At 43.5% G+C, this 19739-nt stretch overlaps 1 protein-coding gene and 1 long non-coding RNA gene across 2 annotated transcripts; one reads left to right on the top strand and one right to left on the bottom strand.

The window, feature by feature from the left end:
* LOC115534628 (uncharacterized) lies at positions 1 to 1275 on the top strand. The gene is made up of 3 exons (XR_003974344.1): positions 1 to 110; positions 381 to 442; positions 555 to 1275. It is a non-coding gene; the product is annotated as an uncharacterized LOC115534628 (long non-coding RNA).
* Positions 1276 to 5699: 4424 nt separating this feature from the next.
* LOC115534879 (uncharacterized) lies at positions 5700 to 19461 on the bottom strand. The gene is made up of 20 exons (XM_030346161.1): positions 19222 to 19461; positions 18332 to 18533; positions 17921 to 18090; positions 17402 to 17557; positions 16071 to 16316; positions 15671 to 15842; positions 14668 to 15000; positions 14069 to 14303; positions 13384 to 13534; positions 12988 to 13129; positions 12522 to 12527; positions 11376 to 11714; positions 10163 to 10273; positions 9619 to 9782; positions 8828 to 8986; positions 7950 to 8195; positions 7435 to 7606; positions 6644 to 7226; positions 6324 to 6477; positions 5700 to 5990 (listed from the first exon to the last, which is right to left on the bottom strand). Exons 2-20 carry the CDS (start codon positions 18505 to 18507, stop codon positions 5842 to 5844), a joined length of 3864 nt encoding a protein of 1287 aa, XP_030202021.1. The 5' UTR covers positions 18508 to 18533; positions 19222 to 19461; the 3' UTR covers positions 5700 to 5841.
* Between the last annotated feature and the right edge of the window lie 278 nt (positions 19462 to 19739).

Raw genomic sequence — 19739 nt, forward strand, 5'->3', positions numbered from 1 at the left:
GGCCTACGAGACCAAGGGCCAGCGCAGTGAGGAGGCGCAGAGGGGTCACGACCCCCTCATGTCAGCCCTGGACAACCTCAACAGAGTCCAGCAGCTGGAGATCATACATGGTGTGTGTGTTTTGAAAAAAAAATACGTGCTACAAAATGGAAAATAGATTAGAAATGAGATGAAATGCAATATACCAACAGTGCTAAATACTAAAATAATACACAGAATGCATAAAAGAATAAGCCTTTTTTATGGACAGAGTACTGAATATTCAATATTCTAGTTGATATCAGGATTTGTATTTCTAGTATATATTTTACGAGTATTTGTGGTCAGTTACTGCCCCGGTAATGAGGAACCGAACCACAACTGTTCTTCTTTGTTTCAAGGATACAACGACATGAAGACGGAGCTGAAAGACTTCCTCCAGAGCTTTGCAGCGGAGGGAAAGGTGAGTACGAGATCATTACTCGTTAATATGGTGTTAACCACAAACCTTCATTTTCTTAAGGTACAGCCTGAGATGAGGCTTGACGTCAGGTGACCTCTCTGTTTCCTGTCAGGTGGTGACGCCCGACGACATCAGACGGTTCTTTGAACAGCAGCAGAGCAGGAAGAGGCGGCGGGCGGACGGGCAGATGTTCTGATCTCAGATCAGTTCTGACGCCGCCGGTTTTTACCCGGACTGTAGTACTGTGCTCAAGTTCTATAGTACCTTAGTTCATGTGTAACAGTGCACCCTATATTAAAAGTCGGTAAATATAGAATATTGTATCTTTTATTTTTTAGGGCTATCACACACCCCCATCCCAGCAGAACGTACAAGACGCAACACCTTAAAGTTGTTTATTCGTAATTTCAGGATCTTATATTTTCAATATTCGCACACAGGTAGGATATCACACAACATTTCGCCAATAGTGGTACATAGTGCACTCTACCATTATAGGAGGTAGATGTGAATGTACAACAGTACACCCTACCCCTACAGTGGTACATGTGCTATAGCACTGGTCTACTCGGTAGGCTGCAATGTACCACAATACATCCTACCTTCAAACTAGGTAGATTTGTTATATGAACTATTGTACACCCTACCTTTGTACTAGGTATATGTGATAAATGTTCTATTGTATCCTATCTTTATACTAGGTAGAACATCTGCGGTTTTGTGTAAATAACGCTTTAATCATTGATTGTATTTTAAAAATGGTTCTTCATTGGCATATTGATAAACGTGTTTATTAAAGTGTCAACCCTGGTTTGCTGCCGTTTGAAGGAGAAGTTGTGGTCTCGGTGCTTTTACTGTGAAATCGTTTTGCTGACGTTTAGAAAGCCTAAGCCTAATCCCGCAGTCCTACTGTGTTATAGCGGAGCTACTGAGGATAGAAAAATCAACTGATAGGAAATCAACTTAAAATCAACTAAAGGGGGCGGAGCTACGCATTGTTTCCTGTTTCTCTAAGGAGAAACTGGACTAAAGAAAACACATTTGTGCTAGTGGATGAATCCTACAGAAGGGGATTTAAATATGTGTATTTCTGCAGTTGCCAGTCTACACTGTGTTGATTTGAAACAAACAGACACTACAGAAACTTTTTTACCGTTTGCTTTTGCTGGCCGAGTGATTTAAGCTTTTAATATATGGTCTTATTTGTGAGACTAGACTAAGCCTGACTTTGAAATATAAAACCCTTTTGGGCTAACTGTAGATTGGTTGTTTCTACCCTTCCCTGTTTGCGGCTAGACAGCAGAAATGGCCTCCAGACAGGTTTCAGCAACCCTTTGTTTCAGACAACACATCATGATGATGACCTTTGGTCAAAGTGTTGTACTATAAAATGTTCTGTATAACCTGCTCCAGTGTAGTCTTGACTGTAGTCAAATACTTTGACTGTACAGGCCTGTACTTTGAAGACAAGCCGAGTGTCTTGAATATACTATAAAAACAGGCTTTAAAGGGATGATACATCCACACAACCAAAGTAGCCAAGTACTACAGTACTATTGAAAATAAGACGTGCATAACGATGTCAAGCTGTGGATAAAATACATGTTACCCACACAATGTAAACCACCGCACAACCAAATAATGAAACTGTTGTTCTCAAACATGCTGAGCGCTTGTTATCAGGTTTGAGATCCGTGGGACTGCATGGTGGTAAGCGCCGTGCGTCCCGACCTACACGCATCAGGAGCAGAAGATCTAATATTGTGGTGTTTCCAGGACCCAGGGTGACCAGACAGAAGGGTCTGGCCCCGCTTTCATCTCCACATTAAAGCCAATCAGGCCCCATTGTCCCCCTGCGTGTTCCCAACCAGCTGCTCTGTGTTTGGAGAACATGTTCTTCCGCTGAACACAGATCCAATCTGCCCGGCATAGCAAAACAACCAATTATGTCCTCCCACGTCTCTCCGGGAACTGTCAGCGATAACAGAAGTCATGTAACAGCTCCCTTTATAACCTTATAAGCCTGTTATACAGGGCCACAACATACTACTTCTTCAATATCCATAAAGCACATCGCACTCTTACATTTAAAAATGTGTGTTATTTGTATACGTAGTCCTTGTCAATGATGACTGGTTTCTATTTTTTAAAATGTATGCATTTTATTTCTGTTAATGTGTTTCAGTAATGGGTCATGTGAGAACGCCTGAAATTCCATCCAAGCATCGCAGTGCCATTGGTGAATTCATTGTTCAATTAATGTAGAAGTGACAAAAGACAAGAAACTTGAGACTTAAGCCAAAGTGATTAGTATAATATTAGACTAACATGGCGACTAGTGACTAACATGGGTTATACATAGTGGTACAGAAGATCTGACAATGTCTAGAGCTGTCCGGACTAGTGGTTGTTTTCTCTGGTTTACACAGTTTATATTAGGCAAGTACCCATAATAATCAGTGATATAAAGAAGACTTTTAAATGAAGGGCTGGCCTTTTCTCAGAGCTCTCCCAGCGAAGGAACAACACTCAGGATTACATCTGTTTACAGATTACCCGTTTCCTATTGGCTAGTTTGGAGACAATAAACCCCACCCATTTAAGCATCTACTTGGGATGTTTTGCGTGAGATCTTCAGTCTAAACATCAGCACCAGCGGACCCCCCAGACTACCAGACCCCCTGACTATCGGACCACCAGCCCAGCGGACGCACCACCATGGGGGTTCTGTGGCTAAGGAGAGGCCGCCGCTCTCTGATCTGGACCAAGGCGGTTCTGCAGGACAGCAGGGCCAGCATCTACAGCAAACCCCCCCGAAATCACATTGGAGCCGGGGTGAGTGTGGGTGTGTGTGTGTGTGTGTGTGTATGTTTTTTGTGTGTATCTGTATGTGGGGAGTGTCATTTAACTTTTACATAAAAATCCCTGTTTTATAAAAGCTATGTAATGAAATAGATATTTACACATTTCACTTTGTAAACACAGGATGGTGTAATGGTTACAATGATGCCTTACCATCAGTTGTCATTAACATTGTCCTATATGAGTAGCATATAAAATAAATATATTGTTACTATGATAATCTCATATAGGCTAATCACAACATTAAATATTTATTGCTGGTGTCAGAAGAATTCCTCCTTTAGTCTTCTTAATTTTAGCATATATATTATTATTATTATTCATTTATTTTAACTTCATTTGTCTTTATTATTTACCTGTCTGCTTTACAGCAAAGCTTCTTCATCATGTCGGTGTTTGCGGTGGCCATGTTGGCTCCTGCTGGCTGGATCCTGCATCACCTCCCAGAGTACCGCCAGCGTCCAAGACCTGGACACCAAGAACAGAACCCCAAAACCTGAACCCCAAGACCAGAACCCCAAAACCTGAACCAAGATCTAAAGACCTGAACCCTAAGACCAGAACCCCAAGACTTGACCCAAGACCTGAAGACCAGAACCCAAAGACCTGAACTAAGATCTGAAGACCAGAACCCCAAGACCTGAAGACCAAAACCCCAAGACCTGTACCAAGACCTGAAAACCTGAGACCTGAACGAAGATCTGAAGACCTGAGACCTGAACCAAGACCTGAAGAGCTGAACGACCACCGGCAAGACCACCAAGACACCAACTACTAAACCTAAAGAAATCAGCACCAAAGACCTGGGCTCAGAGTCAGAACTCTTTAGTGCTGTGGTCACTAGTCCATATCTGGGTTATGTTTAATCTCCACCGCATCCAAGGAGACATTATAGAGAGAGTAGTCTGGTTAGTTCAAAGCATCAACTCAAAATCTTTTTATTATCAGATTATAGGTCTACAAAGTATAGTGTTCAATACCTTGCTACGTAGCTGACTGATAGAAATGTATAGCTTGTCGTAAGATGTTCTAAACAGTCAACTAAGTAGCAAATTATTGACCAAATAAACCCACACTTAATCAATCTAAAAGTAACAATTATAGCACAGCCATGAATAAAATATATCCCAAACAGTGTATAGTTGTTCTGTCTGCCTAGAAAATTACGTGTTAGTGATCATAGATGAAGAAACATCTAGTGAAGAAATCACAGTTCATATATTTTATCAAGTGTATTGTAATAAAAAAAAAAAACATAAACAGGAAGAGAGATGGGGTTCCAGAGTCTGTTGACAAGGGAAAGCCGTTTGTATAATACTGTGTCTTTTGTTTCATGATGGCGCACAGAGCTTGCTTATGTCAATTCAATCTTTGGGAACATTTTATCAAAACAAACAGATTTGTTGGTTCTTATGAAGGCAACCAAACAAGACATAAATTAAAGAAAAACAAACAAACAAACTTTTTAATCAAGGCAGTAGCAGCCAAACCGAGATAAAGGAAGTTATTATTTGCTTATGTAAGACTGTTGATATTCAATGCTGTTCAATAAACTTTAAACCCAGAATTAAAAAAATGCTCAGAAATATTTTGTAATTAAACTAAGTATGTGTCAACGGATACCCAGTTATGACAACCAGTTAAGATATCTATAAATCCCCATCACATTATCAAGCATTTATGTATGGTAAGACTAAAGATGTAGTTAGCCTTTTGTCACCCAATAGCAGATGTTATAAAATGTAATGAGTCACAGTTTATTTAACCCGTTAGTAGTCCCATATTAGATAAACGGTCGTGATTGGCTCGACCAAGGCGCAGTCCGCTCCAAATCTGTTGAGAACAAGGGGACGTCAGACCTTCCAGCGCAATATAATAAGAACTCGTAGATTTGTCTGGTCCCCAGGATACCTGTTAGTAGCATTGAGATATTGACCTGGTAAGCAGAACAGATTTTCAAACAAAAATGATCACAAAATTAACTACTCCAAGACAGTATGTCTCCAATTGTGAGTCCCAAAACGTTTTTTCAGATTATGGAAGGCACTCTTCCAAATCAAACGAGCCAAGTGAACACTTTAGAACACAAGATACCCAAAAGAGAGGATCCAGGTGGAGAACTCAAATGGTGTAGAATCCAGAATTGATGGAGCTTACCTATGGCTATGGCTACTCGCACAACAATAAAGTATTTTATGTTTTCTATAAAAAATGAAATCAAGAGCAATGTAGTCAAACAGACAGGCTATTCCCACATTTCAAATACACAATCATTTCCTAAAGAGGTCTATTGATTTAAAGGGGCTGGATTGTTCAATGGTTAGGGTGTTTTGACTTTCTGCCCAAAGGCTCTGGATTCAAACCCCAATGTCTGCCATGCCTGATCAAGATTTGCAACCCTTGTTTTTAGATTAATGAAGTAGCAAAAGGAGGGATGCTTGAGGAAATGGGCCAAAGCATGTTTCCATTTGTATCCTGCTTCAGTGGTTCGCCACGTCACTCACAGTAGTGCTTCAAGTTAATGTAGAACCTCTGGGTTATTCAAAGTCAATGCTTGCCTCCTTGTACACCAGGAATCGGAGGAGGGACCCAGGGAGAGGCAGGGTCTTCAGCCTCCTCAGGCGCTGAACTCCAACAACCTGCCGGATCCTCAGTCTGCACATCTGCATCAGTGGAGGAGTTGTGGCTGAGGAATACAAAACACCTCATCGTTACTGTCTGCTGGCTTAGGAGTCTCCCATATCAGGAGTCAGATTGGTCTCTAAAGCATGATGACAGCAAAGCTTAAATCAGGGGCAAGTCGCGGTCGTTTCCTCTTCTTGCTGTACACGCTCACTGGTCATTGAGTTTCTACTTTCTACAGTTGTACTAGGAATAGTTCCTCAAACAATTGGGCCAATTGTGTGTAAATGGCTATGCAATAATGAGCCCCTGAAGCAATGCAGATCAAATAAATCCTTACCTGTAAACAGTTGGAAACATTTGAGATTGATTGTACTTCATACTGAGGTGAACTCACTGGCTCTGACTTTGATTGGATGCCAGTCTGGATAGCTGTCGAGGTGCTCCTGCAGGCGGCTGCACAGCTTCACACGGCCCACGTAGTCCAACAAGACGTCTATGATGGGGCCGGCCCAGCGACACATGCTTGGGATGGACACCATCTCGCAGAACTGTAGAGGTGGTTTCCCCATCCAAAATCGGGTTTTTGTTACATTCAAGATCATTAACTTTAGGTTTAGGTGCTAATTATGCAGGTTAGCATTGGCCGGTGAACAATAAGTGAGTGATGAGGTTGGGTCCTCGTTCAAAGGGCCGCAGTGGACACCTGGGTCTCACCTGAACACAGTGGCGAGCCGTAAGTTCAGTCATGTTGAGCTCCGTGTATCTCATCTCATCCCGCTCAAAGTGGTTGAGCTTCATGGGGGGGTGGGGGCTGCTGCCGTGCACGCAGCGGAAACACGCCAGCGCGTCACAGCCGCTGTCCAGGATGTACTTCAGCATGGAGAGGTACTTCATGGCGAAGAGCACGGTGGCCGGGAAGGTGGTGGGGTGGGTGGCCAGGTAGGCGTTGACGTCGGCGCCGTGCTCCACCAGCAGGGTGACCGTCTCCATGCAGCCGCCGCGCACCGCGACCAGCAGGGGGTTGAACAGGTCCAGGTTGGGGTCGGCGCCCGCCTCCAGCAGCATCCGCACCGCGTCCACGTTGTTGTTGGCCACGGAGAAGTAGAGCGCGGTGGTGCGGTGGTCCTCGTACAGCTTGGAGTGCTCGTGGGACAGCTGTGCGTTGACGTCGAAGTCGGCCTGGATCAGGAGCTCCAGCACGTCGTCCATGTTGTATTCGGCCGCCACGTGCAGAGGACTGATGCCGGCGCGCCGGATACGCGCCTTGGTAGTGGCCGGGATCAGCATGGGCACCAGGCTGGGATACACCTTTACCCTTTAGTTATTTGACTTTCATCCAAAGCATTTTACAGTTGATACAGATACATGTCCTTGATAAACTGATAAAGAGGATATAACTAATAAAGAGGATGCACTGGGTCAGACATCACCTATGCACGGTTCATCTGAACTATTATGTCAAGCTGTTTGTCTGAGAGCCTGCCTGTTCATGATGAAGGACCTACATGTCATCCCCATTCTGGGCAGCGATGTGCAGAGGCAGTAATCCTCTCTTGCTGGCCTTGTTGGCGTCGGCCTTCTGCGAGAGGAGCAGCTCAACGATCTTCGCGTGTCCATTTTTGGTCGCTTCGTACAGCGCGGTGGCGCCATCTGTTGCCTGGCTGTCAACATCCGCACCTGCAGCACCCCATCAGAGACCATGTCATCATCATGATTATATGCTGACCTTGTTAAGTCTAAAATAATTCTGCCGTCACACACAGTGAATTGTTAAGGCCAAATTATGTTTTGTGATGTAGCTCTCCAATTTTAAAACTAGTCAAATTTGTTAATTTATCAGTATGACATGTTGAGAAAGTTGCATATTAGATTAGATTTGATTTGATTAATACAATTCACCAGATGTCACTGAATTAGTGCCGCACTAGGTTTAGAATCCCAATTTTTTTCACAACACGCCATTTTTTCACAACACTCATGCAACAGTAAACCAAATCGGGACGTTTCCCTTTGAACATACCTTGTTTAATAAGAAACCGGAGCGTTGCAACCTGCCCGCTCTGGGCCGCGGTGAAGAGCGGGGAGATGCCGTAGACGTTGGCTGGGGTGAGCCTGGCACCGGCCTGCACCAGCATCTCACAGATCTCCACGTTGTTGCGACACACGGCCTCCTGCAGCGGCGTCCAGCCCTGGTTGCAGTGGACGTTCACCGACGCCCCGTGGTTCAGGAGCATCGCCACGATCTCCGCGTTGTCTTCCTCGCAAGCTGACGGGTTAAAGCACACGCATTCACATCATAGACTTGTCACACCGGTCAGGTAATACCTCACTTCGAGGAGCTAGTTTAGAAGCTGGATTTATTAGCCATATAAATGTGATAATTTATTTTGTTTTATTAAAAATACTTTCTTCTAAAAAAAAATCCCCCTTCTAAAAGCCTTAGAAGGGGGATTGTTAAAAGATATGACTTTTTATCATATCAATTATATCAGATTGTTGTTTATTTCAAAACATTCATAATTTATTTGTCTATAAAGACAGCCGCTAGCTTTAATATTGTATTATTTATTGTTACAATAAATGTATAATTAAAAGTTATTATTAGGCTACATAAATAAGAAAACACTATCATTATTGGAGAAACATCATGGAGACATACTGACCATACTGTAGCCTACATATTTAATTGTGTAGAACAGAAGGAACAGTAGCCTAGTCCGATGATGAAATGATAGGATGGCTACAAATGAAATCGATGTGTGGGCAAGAACAGATGCTCAACATTGTAAGAAGTTGGGTTCACAAACATTTTCAGACCTAAACATAATCTCACGGGCATGATTAAGGTTGGGAACCTGTTGTTCTAATCTAGAGGTATGTTGGACTGGGGGCCGTTACCTTTGTAAAGGGGAGTCTCCCTGTCTTTATTCATGAGTTCCGTGTCAGCTCCTCTCTCCAGCAGCAGCCTGGCACAGGCCGCATGGGTGTAGCTGACTGCCAGAAGAAGCGCAGTCTGGTCCTGCGCAGTTCGCATGTTGATCATCCCTTGTCCTTTTCCTGATTTTTCAAAACATCAGTTTTACTCCCAACCGAAAGGTTCTGAGTTAGAAACCCAATTACCTCACCCTACTTTTAGGCATCCTACTTTTAGACCCTTGATTTTCTTAATCAGGGGTCATCAACCTTTTTGAACCTGAGAGCTACCTCATGGGTACTGACTGAGTCATATGAAGGGCACCCAGTTTGATGCACTCTTCTGAAATAACAAATTTGCTCAGTTTGTCTTTAGTTATATATTATTATTAATGATTAATGATAGTATCTATTCACATATCTATGTGAAGACACTGATCATGTTAATGATTTCTTACAATAATTATCAACAATGACTTTAAAAAGGTGGGAAAGAGTTGTTCAAGAATGAGCTGTGCTATTTTCAGAACAGGCCTGCGGGCGCCTCATATGGTCCTTGCGGGCGCCCTGGTGCCCACGGGCACTGTGTTGGTGACCCCTGGTCTAAATTCACTAAAAGTTGCTTCTTGATAACACTAAATAGTGTGAAACAATTAGAGAGCTACCATAATAAAGCCTGACCTTTGCCCTTTCCATAATTGTTTGCAGTAATATGTTTTTTACGTACCTGGTTCTAGTTAGTATCAGTTTTGGTAGTTGAAGTAGTATGGTTCTACCTGTCAGCAGTACGTTGAGGCAGGCCTCCTGTCCGTGGCGGGCAGCCTCGTGAATGGCCATCCAGCCGGGTTTACTGGACATCTGGCTGTGTTCCTGGCCCACTAGCGCCCTCACCTGGCGTACATCTCCTTTCTTGATGGCTGCGAACAGAGGCCCATCCTCCCTACGGCAAACACTTCCTTAGTGGCATGGCCCTTATTCCATCAACTGTGGACACCATAGGTGGGAGTATCCAATCAGGTGTTTCTCAAACTACAGAATTGGTTGTGTAACATCACTCACAGTCATTGACAGTTCATTTTGATATTAATGTAAATTATACACATCAAGCCCTGTATAAATTGTGGCTCATTTATGCTGGTCAAAGTTGGCCCCAGAAGCTGAAGGTCAAGCACTACTTAATGGACCCCACAAACTGTTTTAAAGGTCCGCAGGAAACATTCACTTTCATCTCATGTGAGGGGAATCTGATGGCCTGATAATGGTCAGTTGGCCTATTGGGGTTTGGAATGGACGTGCATTTCAGTGTTGTATGGAACTTACTCCTCTGGCTCGGGGCAGACGTGGACCAGTGCCCCGTCGTGCTTGCGGTACGCAACCATGCGCTTGCCTTGGCCTGTGATGAAGTGGCTCACCGTGCCAGAAAAGTTCTTCCTGAAAACCAAGCATCGAGTCAATGACCCAGAGGTTAAACACTTTATCCATTGTGTGTCCCTATTGTGTCTGGTTCTCAGTGTAGAGACTACAAGGATACGGGATGGTAGGAAACTCCCGGCATCGTTAAACCAACAACCCGCCCTTCGCAGTGACTCCATTGTACCCTGTCTAAATCGTTGTGATCGACAGCAGTTGGGTAGCTTGTGCGAACCCGCCAATTTCCATTTCAAATTAAGTATATCAGGGCTTTGAGGGTAACCCTTGGATGCTGTACTTACGGCACCAAAGACCCCTTTGATCTCTGCCATCGGCCGCACTCTCACAGTTTACTGGGATAGAATTGCATGCCAATGACCGAGCTCAGGCTGGTATGTTTACATGGCTGACACTACAAGCCTGGGAGCTGAAGCAGGAATGTGTTTATGACATGTTCACTTTTATTTAGCAGGAGGCTCTTAGCCAAAGTGACCTGCAGTGAATTCAGATACATATGATTGTGGAGCGGGTTGGGCTCAGGGGGCACCTTGCTCCAGGATGCCTACAGGTAGACTGCAAACATGGAGGACTGAACAAAGAACCTTTCAGCTGGGCGTCAAACACTCTAACCACTTGACCTTGGGGTTCCAAACTTTTTCCAGAGCGGGACTCAATGGACAATTTCTGTCCGAGGGACCCAACGTCTGAATAGGGGGTTAGGAATCAAAAGTGAGTTGGGACCCTTAGTTAGAGGCTTGGTTTAAGAAGGTTTGAGAAGCCTAACACTAGACTAGGCTGCCTCTTAATTGTCGAGACTACCCTTCAGTCTGCAAGCCTCTCCGGATGTCTCTGGACAGGTGCTGCCTGCTATCAAGTAACCCCAGCATAACAGCACAGAATAATAAACTATACTATTTAGTGCAAAGCTCCTTTTATAATCAACTATTTCCAAAATAATAGAATAGAAAAATAAAAGTCCTTCATAAAATATAAACCACACAGGATATCCGTAACATCAGTTTAAATTACCATTCAACTAAAGAAAAAGTTAATTTGGAATGTGTGTGTAAAAGTGTAGAACAACTTTCGTATGTCCTTGAGGGGCAGGCCGTGCAACACCCACGGATTGAATAATTTGTCCGCTGGGGGATTGTGGGAACTGTACTGCGCGGCAGCGCCCTCAGGTGGCTGGTTTTGGGGAGGGTTTGCACGGTTCGGTCCGTTAGGCTGACCAGTTCGAAGACTTGAAAGACCTCCACTTGTTTCTCCCCTTGAAGCCGAACTCTGGTTGCCAGGTTGATTCTGGTTGCCGGATAGACTGGGGCTGTTGGTTAGACTGCGTTCGATGGCGAGCGCAAGGAGTTCGTCATCGGACAGCTGATTGTAGATGGAGTAGTCCTCCAAGGCCAGGCCGGAGTTGCTGGCCTGGGAGACTGAGGCACTGACCAACGCCATGTTGGATCTGGGGACAGCAATCTCAGTCACTCTCCTCCTCTCGTAAATAAAGTTATTTTGAATGCCTGGGTCTGGGCATGCATTGGTAGGAAAGTTACGGACAGTCATGCTCTCAGTCTGACCCTGAAAGAAGTGTCCGGGCACTGAACCACTAGTAAACATCTCCCAGCATGCAACCGAGAATGTATAAATAGGATGTGCAAGGTCTAAATCTAACGGTGGTACTGAATGTGCTTTCCTCTAACTGGAAGCTATGGGGGAAATGCTCTCAATAGGTCAACATAATAAAACATGCATTTGTGTGTTGTTTTAAATGCATGCAATTACTGCTGCAAAAACAACAGTGGCAAGAGTAACATCTCAAGAAATTACATTTTTCAATAAATACATGTAAATGTAGTTACCGCTCATCCAGTCTTTCACCTGAATATCCAAGGGGTGGCAAAATGTCTCACTTATTCAACTGTAATGTCTGCTATCCCTTATGTCACTCTGTTGATGTGTGGTGGAATCCATGACATCCTGTCTGCCTGCTGATCATTTAGTTGGTAGTGTCTGCTCTTGGTAGTGTCTGTCTATCTTGTGTCTCTATGTCTCCCCTGCCTGTCTGTGGTGGTCTCTGCAGCATGTCTGTGTTTAGGAGTCAGAATTCAGGGTGTATTTTTGGAGATTTTGCTCCAAGTGGCCCCTCCCACTCCTTCCCCTCCCAGAGCTGCACCGAGAGGTGACCTGTATCTTTAAACATATCACCTTCCTATCCTGTTACCTGTTATCCGACCTTTGACCTTCACGAAACGTTACCTGATTACATTACCCTCGACTGTTAGATCACATTACCTCATTACATGATGTGTTGTGATTAATGTTCTTGATTACATCAATGTAACCCGTCTCCCAATGGAGTATCGCACCTTTCTATTGGCCTAATCTCCCTGTCTGGTGTCCTATTGGGTGCATATGATGTATGCTGTTTCATGCTGCATAGTGGAAATTACATGGCAAACAATTTTTATCCAAGGCGTCTTGCAAGTGTGGTTGGGAACAATAAAAAGTTAGGATCAAAATTTGAGTAGTGAAAAATGTATCGACATTGTTGCTGTAGGAATCAGAAAGACAAGGCTAATATAATTAAGTTTATTATGAATGCATAATTAACAGGTACATTTACAAGTTCTTACATTTCATCAATATATATTGTCACTTCAACATCAAATTAATTTCAACAAAAAAAAGCGCTCAGGCACTCACTCTGAAAGGTACTCCACATTTGGGACTTTTACTATGAAATGCACTCCACGTCGTACCAGAGAAAACGCAGTAGTATATTTGGCAGCGGTAGAACATTGACTGTTTTAAGTCGTTTGGCTCCCAGAATCTTCCGGATTCTCAGTCTGCACAGCTGCATCAGGGGATGCGGTGGTACTAGTGCAACAAATAACATCAAATGATTAATGTAATGTTCAACAGATGTTCTTCTTCAGATATTGATATACATTATCACATCGTTGGGCAGGAATGTCATGTGGTTAGGTTGTTTGACTCTCAAGGTATACTTGAGCCAAGCCCCCAACCGCTTCTTAGTGATGAGAATTTTAAACAATCTCCTGATTGACAAGAGGGTAAATAGCTATAATCGTAGTGAGTAATGAAGAGTGATGAATGATGATCTCTCGTACCTGCCTTGCTTTTGATGTGCTTCCTGTCGTTGCAGCCGTCTAGGATCTCCAGCAACCGGGAGCACAGTTTGATGTGGCCAACATAATCCAGGAGCAGGGAGATGAGCGGACCGGGCTCCTTAATGGAATACTTAGAGATGGCTTCACAAAACTGAAAAAGAATTACAGTTTGAGTTAAATTTTGGTCGTGCCGCGAGTTGGTGCCCGCTACAAAACAGTCAATATTAGTCTGCAAGTTTTTATCCATCTATCGACTATCGATCTATCTTTCTCTATCATCCTTTCTTCTCCATCATCAATCTGAAGTGGTTAACACATGAGGAGATGAGTGACGGCATCAAAATATAGCCGCCCAACCGACAGGAGTTCAATGCCTTTTGCTCAAACAATCATGGGAACATGTGTTCTATTCAGAAATAACTACAAATTTGGACCGGTTGTAAACAAAGCTGTTATCTGAAGGAACATACTTCAATAGGTCAGGGAAGGTAATTATTTATTTACAGAATTATCTATCTAAATATGTATCTATCGATCTATCCATCTCTAAAATCTATATATATACCAGTATCCCTCTCCCTGTATCCATCCCTCTATCTTCAGCCCCTCCCTCTATCCTTCCATCTCCATCTGCAGCCATAGATCCAGCAATCCCATAGGTTACCCATCACGAGGACAGACATACATCGACAGAGTGTTCAGTTGGAGACTCTCTCCTGTATTGCAGTTCGTGTGCCTCCCACAGCGGGGCGAAGTATGGATGGGCCTTGCTGCCATAGTCACAGTCAAAGCAGGGGTGGACGTCGCAGCCGTGGTCCAACAGGAGCTTCAGCACGTTGATGCTATTCATGGCCAGCAGCACGGCCGACGGGAAGCCCAGTTTATGTGTGGAGAGGCTGGCGTGGACGTCTGCTCCGTACCTGAGGATGAGGGATTAGAGTGACTGTCGTTGAGAGTGTTGTGGATTGGCCGTGGCTGAGGCAGCCAGGACAGCCCAGGCCATGTTCATATGCGATACATTATGGGGGGAAGTGGACATGTCTGCAAGAATGCAAGGAAACTAAAGGAATCTGCACAATACAGTATAAAGTCAGGAGACATGGTCTCAGTGTTTTAGACTACATGTCGACACTGGCGATACAGATGCTAACTATAACAAGACAACTTTCAATTGGAGGGAGGAAGGGAGCTACCTCTATTTAGAAGGAGACACTTGACACATGTATGCTCAAATTGATCACAGGACTAGACGGATGTGTTACTTATTATATTCCACGACCGTACATCAACAGCAGCTCCACTAATTCAGCGTTTCCCTTCTGGACGGCAATCAGGAGAGGGTTGAAGAAGTCCAGGTTGGGGTCGGCACCGGCCTCCAGGAGAATGGTGGCGGCCTCCAGGTTGTCGTCGCAGACGGAAAAGTACAGCGCCGTGCTGCGGTGGTCCTCGTACATCAGCCGGTGCTCCCTGGACAGCTGGCTGTTGACGTCGTAGCCGTCTCGGATCAGCAGCTCCAGGATGTCATCCAGGCCATCCTCGGCGGCGAGGTGCAGCGGGCTGATACCGCTGCTGCTCACCATCTTCTTGCTGGTCAGAGGAAGCAGCATGGAGACCATCCTTTTAAAAAAAATCATTGGAAAACAGGTTAGTGTAAGTAAGTAAGTAAGTAAGCTTTATTTGTACAGCGCCTTTCACAGACCAGGGTCACAAAGCGCTTCACAGTTAAAACAAAAACAATAACAATACACAGTTAAGAAGTACATACAAATTTAAGTTTAAAAGGTCAAGACAACTAGGTGACAATCATAGCAGCCCCAAGACAGCTAAGCAAAAGCATGAGCAAACAAATAGGTCTTTAGTTGCTTTTTGAAGGAGTCAACAGACTCCATTGAACGCAGAGAGAGCGGAAGATCGTTCCAGAGCCTGGGAGCAACAGCGCTGCCAAGAACAGATTTTAGGATTACAGTTTTCTGTGTGTAGAGCAGCGGTTCCCCATCCGTCTGTCGTTATTCAAGGCTAGGTGTTCCCCAAAGACTTGCTTCATCATGGATTGATTATTCTAGCAAGGTCTTTTAATTGTGCCAAGGCTGGCTCTCGCCAGGCTACATGCCTAGGAACTGGGAACGTTTCCTACTCATAATGAGTGTGACATTTTTCAGAATCATTCCCTACATCTTTTAAGTTGGTGCCACAACCCAACAATTACTTGTTGGGTTGTGCCACCAGAAAGGTTGGGAACTACTGGAGCAGAGCATGATGTCCAATAAATAACTAAAACATTTCCTACTGTTTGTTTGCCCTCTGCGTGGCTTGGTGGATGGGTAGGAGGCCAGACTTTGTGGGCAGGTTTACGTCTGCCTTATGTGACAGAAGAATCTCCACCGTGCAGAGGTGGTCGTTCTTGCATGCTTCGTACAGAGGAGTCGCTCCATCTCTAGCCTGTTTATTAATATCCGCACCTGAGACACAACAACGGACACGGTAAACAATGTCAAAAAGTCAGAAAGCAGTTGCATTTGTACATTGCTTGCCTGCAGTTATCCAGAATGCACAATAACAAACCTTATCCTGGAAAAGTGTTTGGAAGTTCAGTCTAAATCCTAATCCATCTACATACAATATCCATAAGTTAGAAGGATGAGATAAAATTAATAATCACAGACGAGAAATTAGGACAAAGAGCTAACCTTTAGCCAGTAGGAAGCCCAAGACATTGGAACATCCACCCTGTGCGGCGGTGAAGAACGGCCGATTCCCGTAGATATTGAAGGTAGAGATCTTAGCTCCGGCCTGGAACAAGATCTCACAGACCTCCAGCTGGTCGGTTCTGACGGCTTCATGGAAGGGCGTTGCTCCCTGGTTGTCGGTCTTGTTCACTGACGCTCCACACCTCAGAAGGAGCTCCACCATGCGCAGGCTTTTATTTTCACATGCTGAAAGACACCATTCAGCTTACCGAACAATAGCGCTTTGACGTTTTTTCTGTCCTGCCTGTGTCCTTTAATCATCTTCTGGTTTTGCCGCACTATGTAACAGTCTAATTACACCTTTATTCTAGTGCATGCCATTAGGGATGTCCGATATTGGCTTTTTTGTCGATATCCGATATGCGATATTGTCCAACTCTAAATTTTCGATTCCGATATCAGCCGATACCGATGTCGATATTTGGGTTATTTTTCCTCAAACCTAATTTAGGTAACATTACATATCTCCTGTTGTGGAATTAACACAACATGCTTAATGCTATTGTGATGCCCCACTGGATGCATTCTTGAATGCAACAAGGCTTTCCAAATGTTAACATTGTCTGTGCAAAATAAGAAAAATACTTCAACTTAATTTAAGGGAAAAGTGCCATGTTTATTTTTATTTTTTTAATGGTCTCAGACAATAGTTTGGATTACACTCTCCCTGAGATAATCTTGACAATGCCCACAACAAATAGGGCAAACTTGACTTCACAAATGATAAAACATTGTACCTGAACAACTATGTGCAACATAGCAGTATGTTTCTTTAACTAAAACTCAATAACCTTAATTGAATAAATGCACAAATATGAGTCAATTACAATGTGCACTGTACTGCACAATTTTGAAAACATTTATTTGAGCTATAAATAAAAAAATAATAATAATAATAAAAAAAAAAATCGGTTTTAAGGCAAAAAAAATCCGATACCGATATTGACAGATATTACATTTTTATGCTAATATCGGGCCGATAATATCGGTGGGCCGATAATATCGGACATCTCTACATGCCATTAATAAGCAGGTGAGGATGCCTAAAAGTTGACATTGTAGGACATTTGGGATCAAACCCAGAATCTTTCGGCTGAGAGTCAAAGCCCCTACCTAACCACAGACCAAACTGCGCTTCTAAATCAGAACCACTCAGTAGTATATAAGATGTTTGCCTGAGTGAAGGGTAAAAGGAAAGAGCTGTACTTTTTGTGCTTTTTTGAAAACTTGTCTGCTCTTCTCCATCTTTGGAGAGAGGGGGATTGCGTTACCTCTGAACAGCGGACCCTCTCGTTCCTTGTTGCAGATGTTGGGGTCGGCGCCATGCTCCAGGAGATACTCAACACAGGAGACATGTCCTCGGTATGCAGCCAGGAGAAGGGCGGTCTGGTTTATGGGGCTACATCTGTTCACCATGTCAGGAAACCCTACGGAGAGAAAGAGAGGACAAACTTAATACAACTCTTCTTTACACTGCTGCCTGTACTTGATTCTAGTGTTCTACTCATTTAGCAGACACTATTATCCAAAGCTACTAAGAGTCACATTTTTCAGATACCACATCAATGAGTAGGTAGGGGGGCTTTCTTGCTCAACGATGACTACAGTTAGACTTTGGACATTGGGGATGGAACCCAGCACCTTTCAGTTGGGAGTCCGACCCTGTAGTATACACAACCCTGTACACTGCCCCGAGGATTAACAGACCATGAGAAAAACAAATGAAGGACAAGGCTCTGAGGTATTTGCTTGAAAGTGGTCAAGTGGTGGTGACAGGACACTAGTCTTACTTTCTATCAGGATCATGACGCATCCCAGCACGCCAAAGTAAGCGGCTTCATGGAGAGCGGTCCAGCCGTCAGTATTGGTGGCCGTCGAGCTGCCTGAGTTTTCCTTTACAAAAGCCAACAAAGCTCCTTCATCCTGGTCGCGGATCATTAACTGCATCTCAGTGAAGAGGCTGCAAGTAAAGTCATTTTATTATATTATTCTTCCAGTGGGTTAGTGTTTTGCCTTGTGTTAGGTGAATGTTTTGAGTCATTTATTAATTATTTTTTTTCATTGTATTTTAATTAGTAATAGTCATACTGTGCTAGGGGTAGGTGTAGTTAGGGCTAGGTTTGCTAGGGTTTGGGTTAGCTAGGGATGACGTAGCTAGATTAAAGGCTGGCACATAGAGTTTGTTTGTGGGGGAATCATACTCATGTTTAAAAGAGGGGCGTAGACTTGGACTTGGACACGGTGTCCTTGGCGCATCAGGAGGGGGATGAATGTAACGGCCCTCAAGGAATTGCTCAGTTAGACTTCTTTCGATGGCTAGCTGTAAGAGCTCCTCATCAGACAGGTTATTGTAGGCAGTGTAGTCTTCAAACTCCATGTTTGGCACAGTGGTATCAGGTCCAGCTGCAGTGAAGACCGCATGCCCGGTCGGGAAGGAGAATAAATGGGTATCACAGGTCACACAGCATGTACATAAAAGATATTACTAAGCCATACAAGTAACATGTAAATACTACAATGATACGCATACTCAACTCATGATATAATAATGCTTATTTTATTGCACTAAATATTTTGATCCTAGCTGGACCAAAAGTACATCCACGGGTCGCCAAAAGTGAAAAGAATTTGACCCCCTTTATTTTCCTTTTCACTTTTACTTACAATCATCTATATTTACTCGGAATGTAGTGAACAAATCATTGTAAAGATGGTCTGTCCCTGCATTAAGCAAAAATCTTTATTTATAGTAATCTGAAATTCAAGCCATTGAAATGTTGGCTGAGCACACCTGATGCTCAGCCAACATGCTCAGGTTGATCATCTGAAAGCAAAGATCCAGTGACCTGCATCTGTGTTGGTAAGTTTCAACATGCAAAAGCAATACAAATTACTGATTGTTCACACTAAAGTACATGGATGCACCAAAGTACAGTGCATGGTCGATTGGCATTAGTAGCTGCTATAGAAATGTTAAGTTACAAATACCTTTGATTTATTAAGGTCTTTATTGCACTTTATTAAGACAAATCCGGAGGATTTGAGGTCAAAACACACTTCAAAGCACCAGCTACACTAACTAGAGTCCTACCTTTCAGAACAAATCCGTCAGGGGTTTGGAAAGGCTTTCCAAGCTGTCTCCAGACACCTGTCAGGGCCCTTTGGCTGCTCAGGCTGTTGTCTGGCCATGGGATATTTTATTCTAGCAATATGCTAGCTATTAAGGGGGAGTGGTCACATTTGGCTGACCTAGTTTGAACTATGAAAACAGATTGAACTACAGGCCAGATCAACACTTCTTCCTGCCAGGCAGTAGCAAGTACTGGTTACTGGTTCGGTTTTGAATGGCTTAAGAAAAGAAGGACTTAAAAAAATTATGATGATCTGTTTTAACTGGTCAAGTATTTCTGTAGGTATTGTTGGAATTGTTATTTATTTATTATATTTTTATTAATTATTATTATTGTATGTATTTATGTTGACATACAATATTGTGTTTGTCTGTGTATACAGAAAAGATCAACATATGGGGATTTGCCCTTAATCCCCAGCCTCAACACTGAATGACTACCGGCCCATAGACCTCACAAGCGTTTAAATGGTTGGTCA

The sequence above is a fragment of the Gadus morhua genome, chromosome 21 (genome assembly GCF_902167405.1).
Source record: "Gadus morhua chromosome 21, gadMor3.0, whole genome shotgun sequence".
Classification (NCBI taxonomy): Eukaryota; Metazoa; Chordata; class Actinopteri; order Gadiformes; family Gadidae; genus Gadus; species Gadus morhua.